Genomic DNA, 17,070 nt, shown 5'->3' with positions numbered 1-17,070 from the left:
CACACACACACACACACACACAGCGGTATGTAGCAGATTGCTCCTGAAGGCAGCTCAGGGCTGATGGAACTCTTAACTGTGGGATATGACTGATATAAAAAACCAGATTAGAGAGTTCAGCCCGTCTGTTTCTAGCACTCTACATCTTTCTCTCTCTCTCTCGCTCTAGCAGTCTATTTATCTTTTAGTTAGTACATCTTACATCCATTTATCTATATTTTGAAGTGAATGTCTCCCTACAGCTTGACTTTAAAACTTGAGATGTAACAAGACTCAAGAGTCTACAGCCATGCTAGCGGCTCTATGAGGATGCACTGCTTTGAGCTAAATGCCAACATCAGAATGACAGAGCCAGATTCTTTATTAATTCCCCTTTCTACATTTATTTCACTCTGTTGTCCTAAACGGTTTCTCTCTCGTTGTTCGGTTTTTCTGAATCTTTTTTTGTCTCCGTTCCTCCCCACATCTCTCTCCCTCTTCTCCACTCACCCTGAGTGATCTCTGCTCTGACCTGTTCTACCCAACCAACCATGCATTTGCTTTATTCCTTTGTGTGTCTATGCATTTGCTTAAGTATATCTGTGTCTCCCTGTGTGATCTATTCTTTGGCTATTGGTCCCCAGGCTACAGCAGTGATACTATATGACTCTGTACACACACACACACACACACACACAAACACGACATCGACATATGCCATCACGCCCCTCCTCCTCTCTCCCACAATCAGGACCTGGGGAGATTGAAATCAATGGGCTGAAGGCATCACATAGACTGCCCCAAAATCCACTAAAATCATTTTGAAGATGCTATAATCACACAGGGTTTTAACTGAATACCTGCTGATACTAGCCTGCCGTTGCCAGACATAATCAAAAAATACAAAATAGTCTGGAACCTCTCCATTTATTGTTGTTTCCAAGAGCCGTTATCATGGAGCGTAGACCAAAATGCCTCTGGATGCAGTTGGATAGACCTACAGCCAATCAGAGAAATATATCTATGAACGAGTGATGCTGTTCGTTTGCCATCAGAATTTGAAGAAAGGTGTTTTCTAATTAGCCTGACGTCGCCAGACCAAATCACAAATGCGATAGTGGCTTCAACATAAAGTTCCACATCAGCTGCATCCGTCTTGGCCGTTTTAAAAAATGTCTGAACGGCACTCCTCTTGTCTCAAACACGCCTCATAATACATAAACGGTTGTGATTGGCCCAGCAGATTATTATTAGTTATTGGAAATCTGTCCAAAGCAGAGGGGGAACCAGACGCATCTGCCAGAGCAAATACAACTTGAGCTTGCAGATTCATCTACTAGGGCCAGCTGCTTTTTGTATTTCTGTCCACTATACTATATTGGCCTGAATCTTTGTTTTTATTATCAAATTTGAAAAAATGTTGGGTGGTATTTTCGAGGACTAGCCAAAAGTCTTTTTTTTCCAAGTTAAAGTGTTTTTTTTTAAGAGTTAGTCAACCATAAAAGTGTGTAATCAGTCTAGTTTACTGTACAGGATATTCTGGCCGTTTGTGTGACGGGTTTGGCTGCAGCAGAGGAAATTAATTCCTGACGACTTAAAATGAGTGCAGGAACAGACTGAATCTTCTGTCAGGCAGCCAAGAATCACTGTAGTCACAGAATGCCATGATAAAGAGCTCAAACAGACAGTCAAAAAAATGATAATTGCCACAGAAAATAATTCAGAATGCTTCCAAGAGCCCGACAAGAGAAGATGTGAATAAAGAACTGCCAGACAAGCAACACAGACGTGGGATTTACTTCTTGCTTTCATCCCGACTGAACTAGTCCCTTAGCGATGGGGAGTGAGGCAGAAAAAACAGGGTGGAATAGCTGGCTAAATTAACATTCGATTTGTCTTCTATCTATACAGCTAGCTAACGTTAACGCTAACGTTAACTTAATCGTGGGTTAGCCCAGTGCCGTTTAACGTTAACTCTACCTTGATCAAAATAATTATACTTAAAATAACTTCATGAACGTGTTAAACGATGTTGTAACCTTATAACGTTAACGTTCCCCACCGAGCATTAGTATGAGCTAACGCTAACGTTACTTGTCAACGTAGCACATTACGTTAAGCTGGATCAATCGATATTGAAATGTATCAATAAATAAGATCTCTGCTGCATTACTATGTTGTAAGTGGCATGTAATCAATGACAAAACGATGCTGTGTGGCAGAAAGCAAGATGTATTACGGTTACTGAGTATTATTCTTTCTGTGACATTGAATGATTTACAATTACTCTCGAACGTATCATCTGGGTGCCGTGTTTTAACGGAAGTTAGAGGAACCAGAAGGGTCCAAGGTTTTAGGACGCCACTGACAGGCGACTAAATGAAACGACCCGTTTCATTAAAATAAAATAACAGATTTCTCTGGGTTTGAACGTTGTTGGAAACATTTAGGATAGTTTAAGTACACAACTCAAAATATATAACATAGGTATAGTCATTTTTAGACATTTTAATGCAGAAATGTTACATATTGTACCTTTAAGGAAAAACTCAGGAGCAGCAGAACTGGTATTCACATACGTGAAGAAGGTTCAGGCAAACAGTACAGTTTAAACTCAATGTGTTTTCGTGCAGTGTCATCCCCAACTCTGAAGTTCCTCTCTTCCTGTCGGTGTAATTAAACTCATGAGGGCGTTACGTTTAGCTGACCCTAGGCCTGTAACAATTATTACATAATTGTCCAACCGTAATTTTTTTACGTAATCGCGTTTTTTTTGTTTAACCGCAATTAAAGCATTTTTTGAATGAGATGGGTCACATTTTTTTTCATCCATCAAACATGTTTCTAATAGAAACAATAGAAACAATGTCCCTGTAGCGTCACAGAACAATAGCTATCCTATGATCCCATGGATTCCTACCAGAGGACGCCCCATGCCCCCAAGTCAAGACAGCTTTCCAGCGTTAAAAATCCACCGAAGCACCTTTACACATCTTTTAGTAATGCATTTGTCCGTCTATTGTGTTGAATCTACTATTGTGCTTTGTTAAATTAGTAACATTACCGTAAATGACGACGATGTAGCGGAAATGGCCGTCATTCATTATGCTACCGTAGTTCCCTGGGGATTTGTGATCTTATTTTTCTAATCTGTAACAACTTGTTAGCTAACATTAGCTAAGGCCCTAAAGGGTATGAATGTTGATGGTAATTGCTGATTTTGTTTAGATGACAAATTGTAATTGTATAAGTGATTATCGGCTGGACCGTTGAGCTAAAGCTATGGTAACGGCAGCTGTCACTTGTTGCCACACCAACTCAAAACATCCTGGGCTGTAGCCGTGTCAAGTCAGAGGAATTGAACACACTTTGTTTTTTTTGTTAATGATTAATGCTTTGTTTTGTTTTTTTATTGATAAGGATAAATGTTCTATTGTCAAAATTGTATGTTCATTTAAGTAAAAAATTGATGATTATAAATAGGCGTCGTTTACTTCATAGGCTGTGTACTTGTGTTATTACATTATCTGGGTGACATAACAGTTATAACCAAAAGATGTATCCTGAGATTCATTCAAAACTTTGTTTAAAAAAAAAGTAATACCAAAATATTTTTTTACTTTGACTGAAATATCGCAATAATCGCAATTATTCCAGAGAAAATGAATTGTACAGCAAAATTTGGAATTGTTACAGCTTTAGCTGACCATTCCATGTAAACAAAGATATTGCGGGCGACGTAAACACATATGCATATGCTAAAACCTAGTTGAGTCTATCTCTCTCTGTAAAGTATGCTAAAGTGTGTGTGAGGCCCCTAACCGACCTCCAACAGGAGAAAGCCCTGGAACAAAACCACACAGGATAAGCGATTTGCTCTCTGCCCACCGCTAGGAGGGCGCAGAGCAAAGCGCAGAGAGCACAGTTTTGTTTTGATACTGAAAATGAATACTTGCGGCCATCGGATTTAATGACCTCATCCACATTGTCGAAATCATTTAAATATTGAGCCATGCCAGTGAAAATCTTTTAGATGACTCAAACTTATTTCTGTACTCCGAAACAACTAACTCCTGGAACGCCCGCTGTCTTCGGACAAGAAGTCACCTCATGAGATAAATAATCTTGTAATACACTTAATAACAATCTGAGTCTGTCAGTGGCAAAACCAATCACTTTTAGTGGACAAAGATCGAGGGCGCACACATTGGGTTGAATTGCAGCACGGTTTGCCGCAGCCGGTCCCTGCGTTCTCGCTCACTGCTGGACCAATTTCAAAGATTTTTTGTTTACATCAGTCTATGCATGGGGAAATAGGTTGAAAAAAAAAAAAATTACCTTCTATTTGCCTCTATGAGCTGTGAGCCACAGCCGCTGCTGACTGTATTGATAAGTGGGATGAATCAGAGGACCAAAATGCAAAAATTAAATTCCAGTTGTACTCAGAATACTAGCATATACTTGTCCCACGCAGCATCTTTGCCTCACGTCTCTCCCTCAAAACATCCCAGAGCTAAGAATGGACAGCAGCATTTTACATACAAGTGATTGCCCCAGATTTACAAAGTGTACCCTTCCCTCGGGTGCAGCAGTTAATTAAAAAAGCAGTAAATGTTTAAAAAACTAAACTTAAGAAGCTTTCAATGAAGCACATTGAGTGTGTGACATTTAGAACATATCCTTCCTATTGCAGGTTTTTTTTCAATCTCACAGACAACTTTGGGTCTATTTCCAGCACTTCTTTTCAGCTATGTGTATTATCCTGGAGTCAACATCATAGCCAGCAGCTGATCTGCAGGCTCTGCCTGTGTCTTTACTTTAATCTCCATTTAATGTTGAAAGCAGGGCGATAAAACCTGCTGCCAAGAGACACAGACCCAACTACAGGATCAAGGACAGAGATGTTTAGCCAAGGCCTGGCACACACTGACAGATGTCTTAAGGGCTGCTTTCACTGAAAATAATTTACAGTCTAAGCGTGCTGTCAGAAACACTGAGCTGAAATTGAAGAAATCCTATGCTTCCACCATGTGAGATGGATTCTTTATTACAGCAAATGTCGCTGCTAAAAGGCTGAAGTACCATGACACAGTATATCTTACACAAATCTCCGTTTTCTTTTCCAGCCAGATAGTTTAGTCAGATGTAAAAAATGCACACACACACACACACACACACACACACACACACATTTATATATGCACACAGACACACACCAATCTTGCCACGGGTGATGAGCATTGGCCTGGAATGGCCAGAGTATTGGCTCGGAGCTGTGTGTGTATGTGTGTGTGTGTGTGTGTGTGTGTGTGTGTGCGCGTGTGTGTGTAAAAATGGAGAGAAAAGAGGCAGACAGAGAGAGTCAAAGATCTAAATGTGGAGAAATATAGAGAGGAATAAGAGAGGCTGAATGAGGAAGGAAAGTAATAAGAGTCAGAGAGATATTCTGGCTTCCTAGATAAATTGGCCTCACAGCACTTTGTGTGTGCAGCACACACGCACGCACGCATGGTTCATTCATGCTTACATAGCATCACAGAGTTAGTCTGTCCCCAAAATGAAGCTTAAAACAACACAGAGATATAATGGAAGGTGGATATAAACCTTACTACTGTACAGTAAGAACAATCAAACTGATGGGACAGTATTTCAGTATGGTGTGTCATATTGGTGGTTGTTTGCCTTATGACGATAAAACAACCCTTGGGTCTTGGGTTGTTGGGCAAACCTGATAATTTACCACGCTATGTAAATTCAGACTGATGACATAGATTTCTTTATACACATATTTGCATAATGTGTTTTCCCTTGGAGCATGAGATGTACCCACATCCTGTCTTCAGTTTCTCTTGTCTATTTTTATCATCTACAACATGGTTCCCTACCTGACTTCAGGTAACCTGGAATTTGTTGATTTATGTCACCTGGGCATCTGTGCCATTTGATGTGTAATGCAACATCTGTACTGAAGAAATGAGTGGACTGAATGCCAAAAGTAAGTGCTGTTTTGAACTTACATACATACATACAAGCTATGTTTTGTTCCAGTTATTTTATACATAGATGAATTTGGCTACTTCTGCTGCTACAAATCTAATCCTCTGAGAAAGAGGACTACAACTTTCTTACCCCAGTTTCCCTTTTTGCCAGAATCTGATCTTATGTTTATGCCAATTTGTTAATGTTTGTTGATATATATGAACTACACTATGTTAGCAATGGTCACTACTGTCACAAACTGAAAGCATTGATCTTTTAGTATTTTATATAACAAAATGCAACACTATAGTACAGTAAACCTCTTTGTAGCACTCTAACTTTTTATGTTGTAATCATAGAAATAAAATGGATAGAAAGGACATTGAGCCGCTTGCTGTGGTCATTTGACTAGTACAAAAGACAATGGCGATTGTTGATAGCCGTAAAGTGTGTCACAGCTCGATAGGAGGATTGCTAGCCAAAACAGCTTGGGAGACGTTCTCACGAGCAGCGGGGAGTGAGGGGGAGGGACGGCAGCGGACCATTAGACCCAGCCCACTGTTTGGCTCATTTACCGTAACAAATGCAGCATGAAAGCACAGCGGAATCAGCAAGCCAACCATCCAACCAGCAGACGGTTTGCTAGTTAGCTATCTTGCTGACACGTCTGCACGCCACACCAGTCACAGCACAGAAAAGAAGCCAAAATGGTCACTCATATGGCGATAGCAATGTGCTTTCCTACGCTGTGAAAACAGTGTGCGGATGAACCACTAACGTTGTTAAATTTAACTCATTTAGCGGCCTGCTCTCTGTGCCTCCTAACATACTACTCTACTTCACGTTTGGTCGTTACTGCAAAACCTACACATACACATCAAAACGGCTGCCGCTCTGAACATTTTCCTGCGTTATTTTGAATGGGAATGTCCTTTCTATCCATTTTATTTTTATGGTTCTAATACTCATTCCATCTTTTGAGCTCTTGCTCTCTTTTAGCAGGAGACAAAAATGATCATATATCAACATAGTGTTTAGCACTGGTTTAGGTACAATCTAAAAAATTCCAATGTGACAACTCAACATGGTAGCCAACAGAAACTATTTCTGTAACAGTACTTACACAATAAACTCACAGGCAGATAATGTGATTTCCCATGTTATCTTCCTCCATAGGAGAGTAGATGAAGGGAACTGAGGAAAAGTGGTGTTGAATAATTCCTTGACAAATGAAGCAATGACTGTTCATATCGACTCTACTTAACAAAAAGGTTGCTGTACATCTCAACCAGAGCACAAAGTGTGAGATGAAAAAGACCCTGAGCTTGGGACTCAAAATGTAAAAGATATGGAGCAATACATGCAAGACAGCATGCTCTAAAAAGGATATTGTTCAAGGCTTTCACTCTATGCTGCTTATCATAGCACATCACGCTATGTCAGACTAGAAAATCACTCTCTGTGTATGTGTGTGTTTTATGTGTGGGTAAGCATTGCCAAACAGTGTCTGAATGTGTTTAGCAAAGGCAGGGTGCATGTTACAGTGTGTGTGTCATATAAAATAAGTACACCATGTTGTCATTCCTCACAGACACCAACATGCATTTTGCATATCCCCAAACACACTCTTACATACACAGTACAAAAGTGCAGATGGAGGTCAGCTTAAACTCTGAACAACAAAGTGCAGATGTTACTGCAGAGTCAACGTTAAGTCAAAAGCCACTAAAGCTTTAAACATTGATTGTTTAATCTGGGAATAAAACAAATAGACCAAATACAAATGTACACAAAATGGTGCCATGGATTTAAATGCATTCCGTTGTTTAAGGGTAGAGTTGTATTGCACAAAGAGGAAACTTTAAAAGTGCTGTAGTAATGACAAATGATGTATTGCTGAGTCTAGGCATCTGTCAAAATAATGGATGCTCTGGAGTCACTGAGAGATCCATTGTATATTGAAAGCAGGCAGATTGCATATTCCTGCCATGGTTTACGTCCACTCTCTGTCTTTGATGCAGTCAGTTTACCCAAAACCACTCCAAGTGGTGTAATGCGCATATAATTAATCAATTCTGTAAAATGAATTGATAACATAAAATCGATAACCTAGTACTGTTGGCAAACTGCCTGACTCCATGGACACCACATACTTGTACAATTTACATATTTGTACAGTTGATAGACCCCATCCTTACCTATCTGTATTGTCCATGACCATACCATCCCAACCCATCATATCCTGTCATAGAACAAAGAAAGCATGTAACATTCTCTATTACTATTGGTAATGCCTCTTATTCTACTGCCTTTCTGGCTAGTGGTGTGCCACAGGGCTCAAATTAAGATCCACTACTGTTTTCTGTTTACTCTTGGGGAAATCATTCACAAATATACATTTTAGTTTTTACACCGCCAACAATGTACCAATAACACCTGGGGAAAATTGCAATATTCTCATGTCATTAACAGCCTTGATAACATTGGAAGTTGTCAATAAATGTTACTTGGGAGTCTGACCTCAGTTTTGATGCAAGTCAACAAAGTTCTGCTTTCTCCACTTCAAAAACACTACACAAAATCTGATATTGTTTACCCTTTCTATCTCCTGGCCTGTCGAAAGTTATCCATGCTTTTATTTAATGCTGTTCAAACTACTGTAACATGTATTCATGTTTAGGCCAGAGTTCTCTCTATTGACTGCAGTTACTCCAAAATGCAGCAGCAAGGATCTTAACAAATTCAAGCAAGCATGACCACATCACGCCTATTATAGCCTCCCCTCCTTCACTGGCTTTTTAGAATTGATTTCAAAATTGTAGTAATTACATTCATGGCCACATTAGGGCTGGGCCCCAAAATATAGCTGTAAACGTCTAGCACCTTATAAGCAGGACTGCAGCCTGAAGTCCTCTGGGGAGGCTCCCCCCGCTGTTTCTAAGTCCAGGTTAGTAACAAAAGGCTTTGCCATGATTTAATCATCATCAATTCCTATCCAATCTTATCCTTCTCTGTCATGTTCATGACCATTCAATGCTTACTCAGTCTATTGTATAGTATCCAGTCCTGTCCCAACTCATCTAATCCCATTGCATCATTCCCTACCCCTTTCCCTATCCTATTTTTCATGGATCCATCCACCAATTCATGTAGATAGACACCATTCATTATTTCTGGCATTAAAGACACATGTTCTTCTTATGTTGCCATCATATGCCAAAACACATCTTGATTTTCTTGAATGTATACGTCAAATACATTCTCTTTTCATTTCCATGTTATATAATTAATTATGTTTCTTAACCACATACTTGTGTGTGGGACCATCCATCCATCCATCCATCCATCCATCCATCCATGCACAGTGTCCTACCTGTAACTTTAAGTTCTGTTGTCCGCCGCACCAGTCTGGAGCCATACTGTAACTCACAGGTGTAATTTCCCCCGTCGCCCTCCTCTACCTCAGGAATCCAGATGTGTGTATTGTTAATAGTGATGGAGCTTCTCCATTCAACCCGCTCACACTCCTGACAAGAGACACAGACGGATCAAGTTACAACAGTCTACAGAAGACTGACAGATGTCTTTTGTACTCTAAACTTGTGTGTGTGTCATACCTTATACCAGGTCATTTGTGGCTGCTTGTATGGAGCCAAATAGTCTTCTATATCAGGACAGGTGATCATTTTGCCATGGGTTATCTCAGCTTTCTCCAGATGTCGGATTTTGCTGCTGAAGCATTTTCCCTCATCACTCTCTTCCACAGTCATCGACATGGACACTTTCACGCAGTATGTCGAGTTCCTGAACAGATTACAAAAAACATTGGGAAAATGTTTTTGTCATGTTCTTCTACTGACATTGGCCGACATTTAAACTTTCATTTATTCATCCAAGAGTCAACAATAACAGTGATCTTCCATTTGTCCAAAACTGTAACTCTTTGTGAAACAGTGCAAGAGCTGTTTCATGGCAAAAGTATTGGTTGAAACATCTGGGGCTATTGTGGGTATTTCGGTAAAATTATAGGCCCTCTGACATCTCAGTGTTTATTAGAAAACATTGAAGGAATTGCCATCCAAAATAAATTATAGGTTGTAAAACCTCTAACACACAAATGTTATTTCATAATAAATAAAACTCTATAAAAGGTATATCTTTAGGCAATGTTGAGGCAGTGATGTATTCATTTTATTGCATGCATCCTATTTTGTCCCTAAAGGCTTGTTTTGAAGGATCAGTCTTCATGCCAGTTTAGGTTAAAAATGTCAGGGTTTGTCCACCATGACAAAGAGAAATTGTTGATATTTGGTTGTATTAAATTGCCATTAAATTTCTAACTTTAAGAAACATTGCAAAAAACAAATTCTGCACACTGTCTAACTTGCAAAGGTAATGGCAACGTTTCAGTACTAGGTTAAAAAAAAAGACCTACTTGTCTTTCTCTTCAGCACCTGTGTCATGTAATAGATGAAATCTATAAATGTGCTACAAAACCGAGAGTAGCTAGTAGCTAACTTTGGTCCAAAACAGAGAGTAGCAGGAAGCTAAGTTTGGTTCTGCAGAGTGTAGCTAGTAGCTACATTTTGTACAAAACAGAGTAACTAGTAGCTGAAGTTGGTACACAGCAGTGTAGCTTGTAGCTAAATTTGGTACAAAAACAGAGTAGCTGGTAGCTAAATTTGGTTCAAAACAGAGTAGCTAGTAGCTGAAGTTGGTACCCAGCAGAGTAGCTTGTAGCTAAATTTGATCCAAAAACGAGCTAGTAGCTAAATTTTGTTTAGGATTAATTATTTTAAAATACAAATACATTTGAGGTTACATTTATTTGTTTTTTTATTGACAATGCAATTAATTGACTATGTGTAATGTGAAAGGGACAAACATAATTGTTACCTGACTCTGCAGTTCCTGTTAACTCTACAGAGCGTTTTAGCATTTTTCAGTTAGCGTTTTAGCATTTTTCAGTTATTTGTTTCCGGTTACAGAACACAACTTTGGTTTAACGTTAGTTTTACTGCCCTCATTAACTTCTTTTCCAGTCGAAGCAGGCAGCTGTTGTTCTAAAGAGCCTATTTCCCTCATGGCACTAGTGGACAACCAAAACAGAGCAGAGGATAGTGAATATTTAACTGAAATTCATCAATACCGACACAACTCCAAATAAATACTATTATTGCTACATGTCTGCTGGATGTGTAAATAGGCTAAGCCACTGTTTGCTAATGTGTTAGCCACAATAACCTATGAGGTGATAATATGTCAACGCTCTGTTTACAGCTTAATGCTACTTGAAAATATTACTCATAATAATGTTTTTCAAACCAGTCCTAAAGCCTACTTGTTCCGCAAGGTTTACTCCTGTCTTGTGTTTGCACACCTGATACAATTAGGGTCCAGCTCTTAATTGGATCAGGTGTGCAGAGACACAGCTGAAGCAATAACTTGTAAGACAGGTAGGCTCTATGGACTTGAGAAAATGTGAGTTGTTATTTTTATTGGTGCAATGTTGGAGGACAGAGATAACACACTACACCCTGCTGTCATGATATCACATATGACAGTAGGCTATGAGCCTGGAGCCTAATCTAATGAAATAAAAAGAACAAAGTTTGAATTTCGCTATGATGTGTATGAGGCAATGTGTTGTCAACATTGTTTTGGATTTGAAGTCCTAAAATCTGCTCAAGGTGATAGTAATTGTTTGTGTGTGTGTGTGTGTGTGTGTGTGTGTGTGTGTGTATGTGTTCTCTCAAGTTCACCTCCAAACACAAAAGACCACATTGATCTCTCTCTCTCTCACAGGACTCACCCATTGTCCCCTAACTATGACCTCTCATCTAAGTGGATCTAAACCACTTATCCCATCAGTGCTGTGTGTGTGTGCGCGTTTCATACAGGGGACACAGGGGATTTCTTTAGTCATTGACCTAACCAAGACCACTGAGCATTGAACTGGCCTGGAAAGCCTTTTTATCCATCCATCCATCTCTCAGTTTCTCTCCTCCTCATCAATCCATCTCCAGCCTACAGCATCTTGTTTTCTCCTCCAGTGATTTAGTTACCTTTTCATGCTACTGTGGCTCTCTCTCTGTCTCTCTCACGCACACATCATCTAGCATTTTATGAACCTTTCACATTTATTTCTATTGCTTTGTGCTCAACATCACAACCTGTAATTATACCATAAAAAATTAATACCAACGCAAGGTATGTTTAACGCTAACACTTTAGTTGACTCCGCTCCTCCAGACTAAGGACGGAGGTTTTTGATCCACGTCTGCCGGCCTTGAGATTTTTTTTTTTTTAACTTAACTAAACAACCACTGGGGCAAAAACCTGCAGGCCTGCAAGTCGACACTTATTTGAAGGTAAGCTAACAATGTATCATTATGAAGGGCTGTGGAACTGGATATAACATTGTTACTTTCAGTTGACATTTATTGGTAAAAAACGAGTGTGATTTAGAGATCTTCACGGGTCTACTCGGACCCTAGACCTGGCACGTGACCCGTAGGTAATACACAAAGTTTTGTTTTGATAACTTGTAAATAATGTTGACTTGTTAGCTATCAGCTCTCAAATCGGTGCCAATGGGGTCTGTGTTTCCCGGGTTTGGTCAGGTTCGAGGCCGACATTTCTCGGTTCTACACCAGTCCGGGTCCCAGCTTTCAAATAATAGTCTGTTCCGGTTCGGTCCCGGTTAGTACATTTCCAAGTCTTTTTGGGTATGGCGCATATTTTTGGACCCATGAAAACCTATAGTATGATGTCCTGTTGCCCCTTAAATCTTCCTTTAGATGGAACATTTTTATTATTATTATTATTATTATTATTATTATTATTATTATTATTATTAAAATATATATATCTAAGTCAATCAATTATATATGAATCAATTATTGCAGGTTGTGATCTCCCCGAGTAAATGGAGACAGTGAATACCATTTCATTCAACAAGTCGCAGGACTTTGTAATCATTACACTGTGTGTATGGAAATATGATTACAAAAGATGCAGGTGGATCATGAATCATGCGGTAAACCTCCACATGCACCATCAATACTGACGTGATGAAATATCTTAATTCAAAGCGATTCAGATCCTCCCACGTTACTGACACAACTCGCACATCCAAAAGCCGAAAGGAATTTCATGTTAAAACAGTCTTTCATCTTGTTGCTTTGATGATATTGTTCTATGCAGTCATGCCAGTAACGCACATTGAACTGAGATCAACTGAAAAAGGGACAACTAAAAGAGCTTCATCTTATTTATATCTCTGCTGCCCCCCCCCCCCACTCCACCCTGTCCCCCCACCCCCTCCCATTGTATCTGTCTTTGTCACGGTCTCTCCTCCTCTGCGTGTCCAACCCCCCTCTGCCTGTCCAACCCTTGACGCATAACGCTAAACAGTAAAAACAGAAACTATGTAAAGATGAATGTTCTATGCATATCTCACTGTAAACGTGGCGATTTAATTAGACTGCAATGCAAACGCTGTGTCAGAAGCATTTAGCGCATGCTGTGCAACTCTTACAGATGCAAATTGTGTGTCTGTGCATTAATATGTGGCTCGGTGTGGAATACATTTAAATGCTTCGGTTAGTAAAACGGCCCTGAAGGAAAAAAACATTAAAAAAAACGCAAGAGTATTTAATGTAACAGCACATTCGTTGCATTGCTGTACATCAATGACAAAATGTCCTTAAACCTAAAGTATCAGTTATATTGATGCTGATATTCATTCAGTCATTTTTTACATTGTCACTTATCTGTCAGACAAACAATTAATACCCAATTCTGAATATATTTGGGATTATTGGAAGAAAGAAGAACATAAAGCCACTTAAAAGATATATTCAAACTAGCTTTAGCCTTCATCATATTCTAGGAAAACATTCTGGGAAACAACTCATAAAGCAGAAGCAGATGGGGCAAGAATAAAAGACAAGAGGGGATACCAAAAAGTAAAATTGCATCCCAAACATCTCCTGGATGTGTTGATTATCACAGCAGTTCCAGTGTATTATTACGGAGTATCCGAGGTTTTCTTTAATTGGCTTCTTCCAAGAAGAACTTTGGAAATCAATTCATCATTGTCATTGCAAACTGATTTATTTTCAGCAGTTCTCCCTGATTTTACCTTCCTCTGTGTGATTTGTCAGCAGACAATTATTCAGATTATTATATTATTATTCACTCCAGACAGAGCAGCCACGAATAAGGTAAGGTGTAAAGTGTCAGTATAAATGCAAACTTTTAGACTCCAACCCCGGTATCCAAAATATTTTCAGGAATCACTTTTTGGGCTTTTTTGTCAGGAGTTAGATGATATGATCATGTATAAAGCTACAAAGCAGTGGCTGCGGCCAGCTGGTTAGCTTAGCTAGGACCAAACGTAAACAGCTAGCTTAGCTCAATCCAAAGGTAAGAACATCTGCCTACCAGCACACATGTATTGTGATTTTATGGGCGGTTATCTGTGCCAGTAGCAGTGATTTCCTATAGTTGACTCAATGGTGACGACAAGACTTTGGGAAGTCAGCCAAGAAAGCCAGGCTAGCCGTTTAACAATTGGTGTGTCTCAATTTGCCTACATCTGTACTTACACTTGCCATTTTGAGTACATAGTGCGTACACATTAAGAAGTATGGCAAAATGCAGTGCACTACGAGTACCCAGATGCTGCACTAACGGTCAAAAAGCTGAGTGTGGAACTTTTCAACACTACTCACCCTCGATGATTGCAATCTTTGTTAGGGTTGCGAATGCTCCGTGACCATCAAGGTATTTATTACCGTATTGTCCGGACTATAAGTCGCACTTTTTTTCATACTTTGGCTGGTCCTGCGACTTATAGTCAGGTGCGACTTACATATCAAAATATATATAATTTAACATGTTTTTAAATGTTATTTCATGCTGAAAACATTACCGTCTACAGCCGCGAGAGGTGCTCTAGGCTTGTGACAACTATACGCTGCTCCTAAAGACAACTGAGAAAGAAAAGAAACAGCAGGCGACTGCAGGTGGTAAAATACGCAGCCGAAAACGGTAATCGAGCAGCAGAACGAAAGTTTGGAGTGAGTGAGAAACTTGTGAGGGACTGGAGAAAAGGTTAGTCTTACTGCAATGAAGAAAACAAAGAAAGCTAGTCGTGCGCTGAAATCCAGATGGCCAGAGCTGGAGGAAGGAGTCCACAGATGGGTGCTTGAACAACGTGCTGCTGGGAGAGGCTCGTCAACAGTGCAGGTAGACACCTACCGTATTCAGCCCCTTGTTCTGGGTGCTGTTGTGTAGTTTAATAACTTGCCTTTCCAGATTAAATGTCTGTTCTTGGTCTTGGATTTTGTGAAAAAAAATTCTAAATGAATGCGACTTATAGTCCAGTGCGACTTATATATGTTTTATTTCCTCTTCATGACGCATTTTTTGACTGATGCGACTTATAGTCCGGAGCGACTTATAGTCCGGAAAATACGGTAACTTGTGAAAATTGACAGGTGAGGAAGCTGCAGCAGTTGCGATTGAAACTATACAAATGTAATTTATAGATGGGGTTTCCAGCTAATTACCGATATACTGTAGTAGGATAGTGAGAAAACAAGCAGGCACATATTTTGGTGGCTGCCAATTAAAAAGAAGAAGTCGTCAAATGTTGCGATCATCATTTCCAGTAAGTGCATAATGTGCATGATTTGACTATCCTGTCAAAACGTACGCATTACTCAAGTAAGTATATCGTGTACGCAGTGTACTGCATGTAAGTGTACTAACGGAGTTTTTCAAATTGAGACACAGCTCAGGTTTTTGTGCTAAGCTAAGCAGCCACTGGTTGTAACCTTATACTTAGCATACAGACATATGAGAGCCCCCATCTTCTAATCCAACTCACAGCATAAAAAAACTAATTAGCATATTTTCCAAAAAGTCAAACTATTACACTACACACAATTCTTTGGAACACTAATAAATTAGCTATTTAATTCCATGTCTACAGTGACTACAGTCTTTATGGTGGATCTCATTGAGAATCACTATTAGATGGGAATACATGTGAATATAATATATTATTAGGGAAAAAAGTTTGATTTAACCTTCAATGTTTTCACCAAGTTTTCTATTGCCAGGAGTTGGTTTTGTGGTGAAATCCTATAAAAAATTACAATTATTTTGTCTACAAATTTCACATATAAATGATACTAAATCCCCCTGAAGATAGAAGCTGTTAATGGAACATTTCAGCCCTTAGGACGGCTGCTAATGTGAATATCTGTCAAGAGGAAGGAGGACATTTATGTGGCACAGGACTTTATTAAGCAGACAAGAAAATGACTGCAAGAAACAGAAATATGAGCAAAGATCTTGAAATGCTGAATAACAGTGTAAGAGTTAATATACAGTAGTGCAGATTATATTGCGCAGGGACGGTATTTATGGTTCATCTTGATCTTATTAGAGATGTGTTTGCATTTTATAGCCTCCGGTTATTTCATTCTCCAGACGTGCACACTTTGCAGGCCAACAAAGCAGCGTTAACAGCGCTGGTGTTTATGGGACACATGTCCACACTGTTGGCAGTCTAATCTGTTTTCAACAACGCTATTTACTGTACCTGGGCTTGCCACTAACGCTAGCAAATTGAGAGATAAGTCGTGATAATAGGATTAGTGCATCCACACAAAAAAAGGTATTACGTGTCAGCCTATAAGTATTGGAGAAATGTTAAAGGGTTTTTCCACTCAATTAGCAAACAAAGAGGCTGTTTGGGAATTCTTAGGCTGAGATCTCTTATATCACAAAGAGGTGGCATAGCCAGTTTTTAGTATGGTTTGAATTGTGCAGTGTTGCACTCTGCAATACTCGTTTTACCTACGATACACATGCTTTACAAATACATTTGGCCTGACCTGACAATTTAATGCCAGTACAATGTGTCCAGTAAAGCTGCATCCTGTCCTCCAGGAAATGAATGAGGTGAAAAAGGAGATTTAAACGGTGAAGGGAAAGATGTGTGGATACCATTCTGTGTCTAATGTGAGTGGCTGATATTCATAACCCCTTTTGTTAACAGCAAGTTTCAAGTTAAGCTCCAGTCTGGCGCGCGCA

At 39.5% G+C, this 17,070-nt stretch overlaps 1 protein-coding gene across 1 annotated transcript in view; it reads right to left on the bottom strand.

Annotated features, from left to right (window-relative positions):
* Nucleotides 1–17,070, bottom strand: part of LOC144524676 (X-linked interleukin-1 receptor accessory protein-like 2) — a 449,564-nt gene that overhangs the window by 162,662 nt on the left and 269,832 nt on the right. Inside the window, 2 exon segments of the mRNA XM_078261101.1 lie at nucleotides 9,332–9,485; nucleotides 9,576–9,762. Coding sequence (XP_078117227.1) covers nucleotides 9,332–9,485; nucleotides 9,576–9,762 — 341 coding nt within the window.

The sequence above is a fragment of the Sander vitreus genome, chromosome 10, assembly GCF_031162955.1.
Source record: "Sander vitreus isolate 19-12246 chromosome 10, sanVit1, whole genome shotgun sequence".
In the NCBI taxonomy this organism is placed as follows: Eukaryota; Metazoa; Chordata; class Actinopteri; order Perciformes; family Percidae; genus Sander; species Sander vitreus.
This window is presented reverse-complemented; position numbering and strand designations above follow the sequence as displayed.